Genomic DNA, 13230 nt, shown 5'->3' with positions numbered 1-13230 from the left:
GTTTGATGAATCATATACAATTGGGATGTAATGTATAAAAACTACAATGAGCAAATAACATAAACAAAATATATTTTGACAAAATCATGACTAGATTTATTTTCCAGATGGGAAATTTATCCTCTCTAGAATAACAGGAACTGGTAAAAAAAATATTCTTAAATGTGAGTTGAGAATTGCAGGAAGTACAGACAAGGCTTATTATCACATGCTTAAGACGTTTAATATAACCATGTCTCAATCTGTTTGGCACAGTTCTTATGAGAGTCAAAACAGCAATGAAGCTTATTAGATTATGGGACTGATCATTGCATGAGATACTGTACTTTCATTCATAAATATTTCAAAGGTTAAAGGTTCCTTATTCCATTCACTTGTGTCAGTCACATTGTGTATAGTACCCATTTCCAAAATGTAATTGACAGTCGATTACAGTACAAGAAATCACTGGTCTTGCAGCATGATCTGCAGCCTTATTTCACTAAATGCTGGTAAATTAAGATATATGACAGTCCTACAACATATATGCTGATAAAAAATATCTTCTTTTCTAATGTCATCCCTACATCAAGGAGCTGGTTGCCTGATGCGGCATCTCAAATGCCTTCTATTTAAGGCATCCTCTCCCCCAAACCTCTTCTCTTCATATTATCTTTCACCTTATCTCTGCATCTAATTCCCTGCCTCCCTCTCAATCTTCTCTCCCTAATAGGTTCCTCCCAAGCCCCTCCTCATCCCCTTCCCACCATCCATCCTCAACACGTGCCAACACCACCTCAGTCCGCACTCCTATCATCTCTGCAATCTTTACTACACCAGCCATTCTTCTTATTCCATAATTTTCCAATCTTTCAAGCAGGGATATTCTCATTATATACCTCAGCAATCTCACCTCAGCTCTCTCAGGCTTTGCTACCTCTTTATGTCTCAGAGCCCACGCTTCCAATCCATACATTAACACTGGTGTTATTATAGTGCTATAGATTTAGACTTTCAGCTTGATTGGTATTCTATCACATACCACTCTCGCTCCTTCCCTCCACTTCCCCCAGGCTGCTTTTACCCTAGTCTCAACTTTAGCCTCACATCGTCTCTCCTGACTTATAGTAGATCCTAAGTATCTAAAATGGTCCACATGTTTTATAATCATGTTTCACAGGTGAGGCAACATATTAAACTTCACTCCTTTTAAAGTTCAGTACTATACTATGTGTGTATAACAAGAAATTAAAGTAATTTTAGGTATAAAATACAGATGAAGATGTTGGACAATAAGGTGTGTAGATGTTTGACAGTAAGGTGGGAAAAGGAAAAAGAGCCAATAATTATATAATGTCCCTTTGAATTGAAAGGACATTGAGCAAGTCCTTCAGTAAAGAGAGCAGTGCATCAACTGTGATTTATTGAAAGTAATAACTTCCATTGGGCTTTGCATTATGAAAGGAACAAAATACGTATTGGAGAGATTACTCTTCATTCTTAGTTCAACACTGATTGAAGATTTAAATAACTGTATGATAGGGGATTCCTAAAGATCAAATGAGAAATAAAAGTACAAATCACGAACTAAATTAACCTGTATCAGAACCAAATGAATTGTTCAACAACTTACAAGTCACCATCAGGGTTGCCAGGTTTTCAAAATGAGAAAAGGCCAATGTCTGATCAACTGCAACTTTTAAAGGCCAACCTAATAGTAGAAAAAGGCCAAAAATATAGCATTTAAGGCTAACCAATTTCAAAAAGGCCAAATTTTGTTATCTAACACGAAAAAGGGCCAAATTTGGAGTTTTATGGGCCCGAAAAGGCCAACCTGGCAACCTTGGTCACCATGGATATTTAATCTAGTCTTACTTGAATATCCTAAACAATATTAACCCTGAATAAAGAACACGTGAACCATACTAGGTTAGTGGATATAAAGCACAAAATTACCAATGTGCATATGTACAGTATGAATTGCAGAATTAACATGTTAGAAAATTAATAATTCCTAATACTTAGGAGTGAATTGGTATACTTATGGAAGGGAATTTAAAAGCAAATTGTACATCAACCATACCATGCTTTATAGTCTCCAACACACTGAGCAATAACATGCAATGAAAAGAATGTAATTTGTCACCTTCCTGTAATTTTTTAGTCTTACTAAATGTTCAATGGTTATTTCATACTTAGTTCAAATAACACATAATAAGACATAGTTAATATGAATTTCTGGTTATATTATTTTTCTGTACAAGAATATATTCTAGCTGTACGCGTACACTTACACTACAGCATACAAAAGCTGTCTCCATATTAATTATCGAGTCCAAATTTCATTTCAATTTTCATGAAGCTGAGGATTTAAACATCTAGCACATATAGGACTGTCTCCCGATTTAATTTTGCTTTAATGAATGCTTCTAGTACTACGAACAACCAAACTTATTCCAATAATTTAAACTTTTTTTTCAACCCTTTTACCCCCAAAAGAACGTACTGGTACGTTTCACAAAACTCATCCCTTTACCCCCATGGACGTACTGGTACGTCCTTGCAAAAAACTGCTATTTAAATTTTTTTTTGCATATTTTTGATAACTTTTTGAGAAACTTCAGGCATTTTCTAAAAGAATGAGACCAACCTGACCTCTCTATGACAAAAATTCAGGCTGTCAGAGCAATTTAAAAAATATATAGAGCAAAATGTGCTTGAAAAAAAAAAAAAAAAACCCTGGGGGTTAAGGGTTGGAAAGTTCCAAATAGCCTGGGGTAAAAGGGTTAAATAGTTGAAAAATCTCAGATCATACAGTAAATATTTCACATTCTTAAGAGGAATCAAAATGAAAAACCAACATCTTTGCAAGCAAATAGAGAAATCAATTCTAAAATGTAATTCACGTAAAATTGTAATGAAATCTGCAGTTGAAGAAAATGAGATTCAAATAGTCATTCTGCTTTAAACCAATTAGTAACGGGTTATGACCAACTTTGCTGGTATTGCAAAAAAGAGAAAAATAACTAAAATTGCTTGCTAAGTAAAATATGCTTTGATTATGGTAATCTGCCCAAAATATAGGTAAAGCACTGCTCTTCTTTAAAAGTTAACATAAATCTTAATCACAGTCAAGTAAACCAAAACTTTAATAACAGTAACACATATGTGCAGACAAAAAAGGGTAAATATAAAAAAAAAAACATGCATACATAACACACAATCCTTGTATTGTAATTGTACATGTCGCAAGTATTACTCTCTACAATTTTAATAAAAAAGAAAATGAGTTGACATATGACCACTTACCTCTTCTCATGCTTTTTGACGGAGAAGAACCTGACAATTTAGCTGGTGAAAGAGACGATGTTTTACTTTTCGATGGGGAGCTGGAAGAGGACTCTGCCGAGGAGGAAGGTGTGAGAGATGAAAGTCCTTGCGAGTCGGAGCCTCCGCAGTGATCTTCCCCGTCCGAGGAATCCGATGAATCCCCAGTGAAAGGAACTGACCTAATTTGACTAGCACGCTGAGAAGGAACAAAGGAAGGTACTGTTAGTTTTGATGTATAAAAGACCTTTTTCTAGAAACATTACATCTAGTTTAGTAGAAAAAATGTTGTGGATTGTATTGCTGAAAGTCCTACAATTTCTTATTTATGTGAGATTTCCAAGAGGGACCCCACTAGTAGACGTGATAACAAACAGATATAAAAGAGAAACCTGGATCGAGATAAGGAAGTGGGAGACGACTTTAAGAAAATATGAAAAAACTGAACTAGATGTACTGTAGTGTTTTTAGAAAAATAGTTTTGATGTTTATATTTCATCGCAACTTAATAGCAACAACCTAACTACACAAGTAGTTAAGTTGAGAACAATCTATGAAACTTTAATCACTACTGTATTTCAATCACATGACAATTTAACAAAACTGAAATAAGAGATGCAAAGTCATACAGACAATCCATGAACTGTATATCTTAACTACTATATCAAACAGCAACAAATAGATTGTGAATCCATTTAAACCTGTCAAAATGGACGAGCTGACAGCAAAATAGGAAGATAATGTCACTGAGACACTGAACATGATTAGTTTAGAGGATCCTTATAGAGATAGGTCTTCAAAAGCATATTCATTAAATCAAGAAAGAGCACTTATGAAGAATAACTGACGATGAACAGATAGGATGAGAAAACATCACAGAAAAGAGAGTTCTATGTATAGTTTGCCTTGCAGGCATACTAGTGACTACAAGTAGGCCTATTACCTCCTTCCTTGTTTTTAACAAGAGCAACTCAGCTTATACAATTAAGAAATCCAAACTCCAAAATTGTGATTCTATTCCTTATTGATATGACACACACACCGGTGATTCGGCCACTTTACTTAGAGGTAGGACTTATATTGGGGGACAGGGCTGGCGGGCACATAACTGTAAATAAGACCACTTAGGGTCTACAAAAAAAAAGCAACAAACGGAGCTACTGTCCGTTGTGACTGAGGGTCTAAAACAGCTGGTGCGGCAACAGACGGAGTTACTGCCTGTTGCGGTACCACCTTGCCTCTCTTGGGAGGTGTGCAGTCGTCGGATGACTGCAGCGAGTCCGAACTGACCCAGTGGCTACACCTAGGCCGTTGGACTTGCGCGGAAGGGACCGACTTGTACTTAAAAGCTGCAAGATTTGGTCCATGGTTTCTACGAGAAACCTCTTCCGCAGACGAGGAATAAATGGGCTCTCTCGTCTTTGTGTGGGTGGGGCGATCTCACGTCGGCAACGTGTGTAGATACGCCCGAAACCACGGAGGGAAAAACGTCTGTTCGTCGATCAAGGCCTGTGGAACCCATAAGTCGTTCGACATTACTTCTCCCCTGGGCTTGGGAGCTTGTAAGAGGTCCCGGACTAGGTGAACAACTGGCACGAACAGACGAACCCTCGGACGCAACACTGTAACACTTTGCGCATATCACTTTATCACTTTTGATTTTCTGTTTGCACTTATTTCACTGAAATCGAAACTTTAACTGATTTCTACCTGAAACACGCAATCCTATCCTTCATTAAAAGGTAGTAATTGCGAAAACAGTTTTACAATACAACAGAAAAACATAAATAAAGATAAAGAATTCAGTGGCTGGAAAAGAGACTAAACACTAGATCAAATAAACTACGTTTACAATCTCTCACCGCATAAAGCCTGGGAACTAGAATAAAACTCTAGAAACGTTTTACCTTCTTCCCCTACAGCGACTAGGGAGAAGAGTAAAAAACGAATTCAGTGGCTGGAAAAGAGACTAAACACTAGATCAAATAAACTACGTTTACAATCTCTCACCGCATAAAGCCTGGGAACAAGAATAAAACTCTAGAAACGTTTTACCTTCTTCCCCTACAGCGACTAGGGAGAAGAGTAAAAAACGAGAACAACGTTACCCGCTTGAACGAAACGTTTATTCTCCTCTCTCTCCCTCCGTCTCTATCTCTCTCTCTTCTCTCTTGACTTAGCACCTGAGAGAAGAGCCCAATTATATATCGTTAAAACATGTTATTTGCTAAAGGAAAAAACTGAAAGGTTTCCCAAATAAAAAGTTCCTTTATTTAGAATTTAAACCATTTAAGCTAAGAAAGAATGAACGAAACACTAGAATCGGTTTACTCTTACTGCAACGTGAAACCGTGATACACTCTCTCTCTATCGTAACAATAGAGCGCATGTTGAACGTTCTGAACGTCAACAACTGCGGAGACGAAAAAACTAAACGTTAGTTCATCTTTGAAAACAGTACGAGACTATCAAAGAAATTCTTTCATAAAACATTAAAATTAAAAAAAGTATTAAATTCTTAAAAGGTTAAAAACGATATAACGGGCTCAATGTTAATTAACTTCGGTTCCAAGTAAGGACCGCCCACTATTAGGAAAGGTCGCATATAAACAAACATAAAAATTAATTTTTTATAAGTTTATAATAATGGAAAGTTAATCGAAGAGGCCTATAAAGGCGGAGAGAAATAAAATAAATAGATCTATAACTTGTTAAGCAAAATTACCAAAAACCTAAACACACTTCCGTCTAAGGGAAGGGTCGGCCATTTAAAAGTGAAAGAGAGTCCATACTCTCTTCGTCGCCATAATTAAATCTATCCAAAACGAGTTCAAGTTTTGAAATGAAGATAAAACCCCTGCATAGCGAAAGCTCAAAACTGGAATAGTGTACTTCACCAAATCGTTGTGAAAACAAAACCAGTTAGGGACGGCGTATTTAGTAGGTCTTGCCGGTGGCACGACAGAGGAAAAATTGGTTCTTGTTGACAAGAAGTAACTGAGTACCTACTTGACAGATGGCGCTGTTGTTGTACACCCCCATCTGTATAGCGATCGCTGGCGTATCCCGACCGTAGGTTTTTTCTGTCGGGCAACAGAGTTGCAGCTACATGATCATCGGGTAAGATTAATATTGAAAAAGCTAGGTTTGTATCGTTAGGAAAAATTACAAATTCGAAGATAATTTGTATTTTTCCTAACCATACAAACCTTAGCTATTTACAGAGGGTTTACTTTTAGCGCAGCTGAAATGACGAGCCAATAGTTTTAACGAGGGTTAATTACCCCCGCACTAGTTAGCGGGGGGTGGGGAAGGGTAGCTTGCTACCCCTCCCCCCTCCACACACCGGTGACTTGCTTCACTTCACTCAGAGGTAGGACTTGACTTGGGGGTCAGGGATGGCGGGCACATATGTGTAAATAGCTAAGGTTTGTATGGTTAGAAAAAATACAAATTATCTTCGAATTTGTCATTTGTTCCGTAACCGAAATACAAACCACGCTATTTACAAAGGGTGACTTACCCCTTAGGAAGGGTGGAAAGTCCTCAGCCTTACTGACTTCGGCTTGCCCGGGGGCTCGATCCCTCAGTGAGCAGCACTAGAGAGAGGGAGCCCCTGTACCTCACAAGTTCCTAGCATCGCTAGGAACGAGTGGCCTACATAAGCAGTGTGAGGAGGAGAGTGTGACTCGTCCTATGAAGTTGACCTTGAGACCTTCAGATAGGAATTCTAGGATAGGACGTTCCCCATACCACCTCGTCAGGGTATGGGAGACGCAACAGTATTGCTTAATACTAGGAGCACAAAGAAGCATGGGTTACCTGCAGAGGTCGAGGTCAGCTATGCGAGGACCAGGATGCTGCTTCCCCAAGAGAGGGGAGAATGAAGAAAGAAGTAAGGGTCAGACATACTCTTTCATTCACGCAGACTAAGACCGGGTAACAACGCCCTCAACCTACTGCTACTTGTCCAAAATGGAGCCTGAAGTTAGACCAGCTGTTGTGCAGCCACTACAGGGCCAATAGAAAACGTATCGAGGCTCCTGTGGGTCACGTCTTGCAGGTAGTGGGCTGTGAAGGTCGTTTGACGCTTCCAGACCCCAGCTTGAAGTACCTGCGTCACAGAGAAGTTTCTCTTGAAGGCCAGGGATGTAGCAATACCCCTGACATCGTGGGCCCGAGGGCGATGTGACGGAGGAGGGTCAGGATTCAGGGCATGGTGGATAACCCTACGAATCCAAGCTGAGATGGTGTTCCTGGTGACCCTCCTCTTTGTCCTGCCTGTGCTCACAAACAAAGCTCGCCCATGAGGACGGACTGCAGCCGTTCTCTTCAAGTAGTGCCTCAGACACCTCACTGGACATAGTAGCAGCTGGTCTGGGTCGTTTGTTACAGAACGGAGACTCGCGATCCTGAAAGAGTCGAACCGAGGATCCGGCACCCCAGGATTCTGAGTCTTGGCCACAAACTCAGGGACGAACCTGAACGTTACCTCCCCCCATGCCCTTGAATGGGCGATGTCATACGAGAGACCATGAAGTTCACTAACTCGCTTGGCCGAAGCCAAGGCGAGTAGGAAAGCCGTCTTCCAAGACAGGTGGCGATCGGAGGCCTGGAGTAATGGCTCGAAGGGAGGTCTCTTAAGAGACCTGAGGACTCGAACCACGTTCCAAGGAGGGGGTCTCACTTCCGACTGGGGGCAGGCAAGCTCATAGCTACGTATGAGTAAAGAGAGTTCTAGCGATGAAGAAATATCCACGCCCTTCAATCTGAAGGCCAAGCTTAAGGCTGAGTGATAGCCTTTCACTGCCGAGACAGAAAGGCGCATTTCTTCTCGCAGATACACGAGGAAGTCCGCTATTGCTGGAATAGTGGCATCGAGTGGAGAGATACCCCTTCCACGACACCAACCACAAAAGACTCTCCACTTTGCTTGGTAGACTCCCTCAGAGGACCTTCGCAGGTGCCGAGACATTCTCTCCGCAACCTGTTGCGAAAAGCCTCTCTCCGCGAGGAGACGCTGGATAGTCTCCAGGCGTGAAGCCGAAGCGAGGCTACAGCCCTGTGAGGGACGCCGGAGTGGGGTTGTCTGAGAAGCTCGTGTCGTGGAGGAAGCTCCCTTGGGAGTTCCGTCAGGAGTTGCAGAATGTCCGGTAACCATTCCGCGTGATGCCATAGCGGAGCTACCAGAGTCATGGAACAGTTGACCGATAGTCTGGTCCTGTTGAGCACCCTTCTCATCAGACAAAATGGTGGGAAGGCGTACACGTCGATGTTGTCCCACCGTTGCTGGAAAGCATCTTGCCAGAGTGCCTTGGGGCCCGGGACTGGTGAGCAGTACAGGGGCAGCTTGAAGTTCAAGGCTGTCGCGAACAAGTCCACAGTCGGGGAACCCCACAAAGTCAGGACTTTGTTGGCTATCTGAGGATCCAAAGACCACTCGGTACTCACTATCTGCGAAGCCCTGCTCAGACTGTCGGCGAGCACATTCCTCTTGCCAGGAATGAAGCGAGCTGATAGTGTTATCGAGTGGGTTTCGGTCCACCTCAGAGTCTCTACTGCAAGATGGGATAGCTGTTGCGAAAAAGTGCCTCCCTGCTTGTTGATATAAGCCACTACCGTGGTGTTGTCGCTCATCACCACCACGGAGTGACCCGCCAGGGACCGTTGGAACTGCTGAAGAGCCAGAAAGACGGCCTTCAATTCTAGCAGGTTGATGTGTAGGCACTTTTCTGATTCTGACCAAAGGCCTGAGGCCCTCTGGTTCAGAACGTGCGCCCCCCCACCCTTCTTTTGACGCGTCTGAAAACAGAGTCAATTCCGGGGGGAGGACGAGAAGACTCACTCCCTTCCGCAGGTTCTCGTTGGCCAGCCACCACCGCAAGTCCGTCTGTTCCAGAGACCCGCCATTGAAGGGATCTCATCCTGAGGCGGCTGTTTGGAACCAGACGGGCCAGGGAGGATAGGTGGCCTAAGAGACGCAACCACGATTGGGCGGGGAGTTCTTTTCGCCTGAGGAAGGGTTCCGCCACCCTCCTCAGCCTTGCTATCCGGTCGTCTGATGGAAAGGCTTTGTGGAGATTGGTGTCTATTAGCATGCCTAGATAAACCAGTCGTTGGGACGGCTGCAGAGAGGACTTCTCGAGGTTTACCACGATCCCCAGATCCTGGCAAAGATCCAGAAGCCTGTCTCGGTGCCGAAGAAGGGTCGACTCCGAGTCTGCTAGGATCAGCCAATCGTCCAGGTAACGGAGGAGACGAATGCCGTTCCTGTGCGCCTAAGATGAAATCAGGGTGAACACTCTGGTGAACACCTGAGGAGCTGTGGAGAGACTGAAACACAGCACCTTGAACTGGTAGATCTTGTTGTCTAGGCAGAATCTCAGGTACTTCCTGGAAGACGGATGGATTGGGATCTGGAAGTACGCGTCCTTTAGATCCAGTGTACACATGAAGTCTTGTGGTCTCACCGCAAGTCTGATCGTATCTGCTGTCTTCATGCTGAACCGGGTTTGTTTGACAAACCTGTTCAGAGCTGAGAGATCGATGACGGGTCTCCAGCCCCCAGTAGCCTTCTCTACAAGAAAGAGTCGACTGAAGAAGCCTGGGGAACCGTCCACGACCTCCTGGAGAGCACCCTTCTCGAGCATGGTCTCTACTTCGGCCTGAAGGGCCAGCCCCTTTGCCGATCCCGTGGCATAGGAGCTCAACGACACTGGATTCGCTGTCAGGGGAGGTTGAGATGTTGTGAACGGGACGCGATAACCTTGGCCGATCACAGAGACCGTCCAAGCATCGGCCCCGTGTTGCTGCCACCTGCGGACGCAACGCTGAGGGCATCCCCCCACAGGTGGACATGCAGGGGGACTGCCACCCCTAGGGCTTGCGGCCGCGGCCGCCACCCCTAGGAGTCTTGCCTCCCCTGGAGGACTTACCGCCCCTCTTGACCTTGGCTGGAAAGGGCTGGGGCTTAGACACCACTTTCTTAGCTGCCGGTGCCTGTCTGGGAGCCTTACGAGGCTGTTGCTGCTGTTGTGGCGGGGCTGGAGGCTTATAGGGCCGAGTTGTAAGGGCCCTGTGGAGGAGGGAGTCCGTGCTGGATTTCCTCCACCTCTCAGCCGTTCGCTCCATGTCTTGAGGCTCAAACAGGCTCTCCCCCAGAAGGGAAGCATGTCGGAGCCTACACACATCTACGGCAGGGACCTTCGGATGGAATCTCTCGGACACAGCATCGCGACGCTTCAACACTGAGTTGGCCCACAGGGTGGTAACCTGGTGCGCCAAAAACTCGATGGAGCGGGTGCCCGAGAGCAAGAAGGTCTCTAGGGCCTTTCTATTGGTCTCCTTGGACAAGTCCTCCGATCGCAATAGGATGCCCAGAGATCCTAGCCAGAAGTCCAGCCACGAAGTGGCCTGCATGGCACACTTAGCGACCTTCTCGTGGTTAAGGATCTCTGCCGCCGAGAACGACACCTGCCGGGCAGAGAGTTTCTCAAGGGGAACTCCCTTCGCCAGCTCCTCCACAGAGTGATGGAGAGGAAGAGCGAGGTTGTGCTCACCCAGGATCTCGAAATACCTCCTCTGCTGGAGGCGAGGAAGAGGGATGAGCTTGTTCCCGGCAGTGGAACGACTGGAGGAGGCAAGAAGTGCGAGCTGAGCGTTGGCCCTAGCCCTGGCACTCTTCAGCCCCCGAGACCAGGGCAGAGCTGCACTGGTCTTAGGGGCCTTCCGAACGTCAAACACTTCATCCAGAATCGTGTCTTTGCCTTCACGGGGGGCGATGACTGGATCCGTAAGCCTGTTAAGTTGCCTTATCAGGCTTAGGACCTGCCAGAAGGCATGTTCGGATTCTTGCTGTTATCCTCCCTGCGGGCTGGCAGCTAAGTCTCCTGCCCCAGGCATCTCCTCCTGGGGTGATACGAGGACATTCCCCTGGGTAGTCATGGGTTCCTGACGAATCCTTGCAGAGGATTTAGGGACGGTCTTGGAATCCTTGGATTCCCTCCTGGGAGGGATACAGGATCCCAACAACGAGGTTCGAGGGGCCCCTTCCTCACGAGACGATTCTCCTGCCTGAAGCGAAGTCTCCCCCCCTGGTGCCGAGGGGAAGACTACCGCCCCACTGGACTCACCTGAGGACGGAAAGGCCTCGTCCACGGGAGAAGGAGAGAGTACTCGTGCAGGAGAAGGGACCTTCGCGACCGACCTCTTGGGAACCAACTTCGCCCTGGGGGAAGTCACCACAAAGTCCACTCCTCTTTTTCTCTTCAGCTTAGGAGAGACAGCCGTTGGTTTGTTACCCTGGCCGGCGAGTGCTGGTTTCATAACCCTCACTAACGCCCGTGCCAGAGGACCAAACCAAGTCTGCTGCTCCAAGGACACAGAGTCCGAAATCCTCGCTAAAAGGAAAGGGATCGGGCGATCCTTTGGAGTGGAAACGACGGTACCTGCCTTTAAAGAAGGTGGGGAAGAATGCTGTACTAACCTCTCCTCGTCCTGCACTACCAACCTGTGTTTGGATGGAGGTGATCACAAGTGCCGTCTAGGAGCACGCGTTCCTGCTGCTACCACCGGCTGCGGAATTCGCCGCGAACGATGGTCGCGCGAGGGTAAATGGTCGCGCGGGAGCGCGGGCGAGCGATCGCGCGGGCGCGCAGGTGGATGATCGCGCGGGCGCACAGGCAAGCGGTCGCGCGGGCGCGCAGGCGAGTGGTCGTGCAGGGGCGAGCGATGGTGAGCAGCATGCGCAGGAGGGCGATCGTGCAATGGCGAGCGATGGCGAGCAGCATGCGCAGGCGGGCGATCGCGCGATGGCGAGCTAGAAGCTGGCGAACCATGTTCCTTCAGGAGCGTTGGAGAACGTTGGCGCGCTAGCTGTCGCTGTTGAATAGGCGATACTAAGATCGCCTGTGCGCGCTGGCAAGCAGGTGAACGCTGACGAAGAGATAATCGCTGACGCGTAGGTGATCGCTGGCGAGCAGAAGGTCGACGCGTGTCATGTGAAAGGACAGGTGGCGCGGCGCGTTCACGAGCAGGAACTGGGAGATCGCTGGCGCGTTGGCGAACATGTGTTTTTGACACACGCGCAGCACGATGTTGCGTAGCCACAGGACCAGGCAGATGGTGAGCAGGGAGTTCAGCAGGAACTAAAGGGTGGTCAGAGACCACAGGGCGATGGTCCTCAAATGAGCGCTGACGCTCGGAGGAGAGCTGACGAGCAGGAGAGCGCTGGTGAGGGGGGCGAACATCAGGAGAGAGCCGACGAGCAGGTGAGCGTCGGCGAGCAGGTGAGCGTCGGCGAGCAGGAGATCGTCGACGAGCAGGAGAGCGCTGAAGATCAGGAGAGCGCTGGCGAGCAGGAGAGCGCTGGCAAGCAGGAGAGCGCTTGTGCGCTAGCACTGCTCGCGTAAGGGAAGGATCCCTTAGCCCCGAAGGGACCGTTGCCCGTCGGGTGACGAGTTCTCCAGAAGGCGAAGATCTAGCAGGAGATGGTGAGCGGTCTGCAGAGAGGTTCAAGGAGGGCGGAGCTGTAGGTTGAGGCTGACGAGGAGAGTCCCCCCCGGAGGATGAAGACCCAAAAAGGCGCCTCATAGTCCCCCTGTAAGGGGAAGGGAGGCCCTTGTGGCGTAGCGGACGGTGAGCCTTACGGCAGAGGCGGCCTCGGGGAAGATCGTCGGGACCATCGGTCCTCCGAAGGGGAGTCTCCGTTAAAGCACTTCCCTCAGAAGGAAGCTGAGCAGCAGCCGAGACCGAAGGACTCACTTCCCCCTTCGAAGGATGTACGGAAGGAGGAGGAGAGCCTTTAGCACCATCACCCGCAACAGCACCTGCGGCGGAAGGCCCAGCCACGTCGGAGGCCTCTGTCACCACGACGTCGACAATAGACAGAGGGTCTACCTCTGCTACCACCGGCGACTGCTTAAC

The 13230-nt window shown here is 47.0% G+C and overlaps 1 protein-coding gene across 1 annotated transcript in view; it reads right to left on the bottom strand.

Annotated features, from left to right (window-relative positions):
- The window catches only part of LOC137638306 (uncharacterized protein CG43867-like), a 183059-nt gene that overhangs the window by 123402 nt on the left and 46427 nt on the right, over positions 1-13230 (bottom strand). The window contains 1 exon segment of the mRNA XM_068370367.1: positions 3289-3505. Within this exon segment, the coding sequence (XP_068226468.1) occupies positions 3289-3505 (217 nt within the window).

This window comes from Palaemon carinicauda, chromosome 3 (genome assembly GCF_036898095.1).
Source record: "Palaemon carinicauda isolate YSFRI2023 chromosome 3, ASM3689809v2, whole genome shotgun sequence".
NCBI lineage: Eukaryota > Metazoa > Arthropoda > Malacostraca > Decapoda > Palaemonidae > Palaemon > Palaemon carinicauda.
This window is presented reverse-complemented; position numbering and strand designations above follow the sequence as displayed.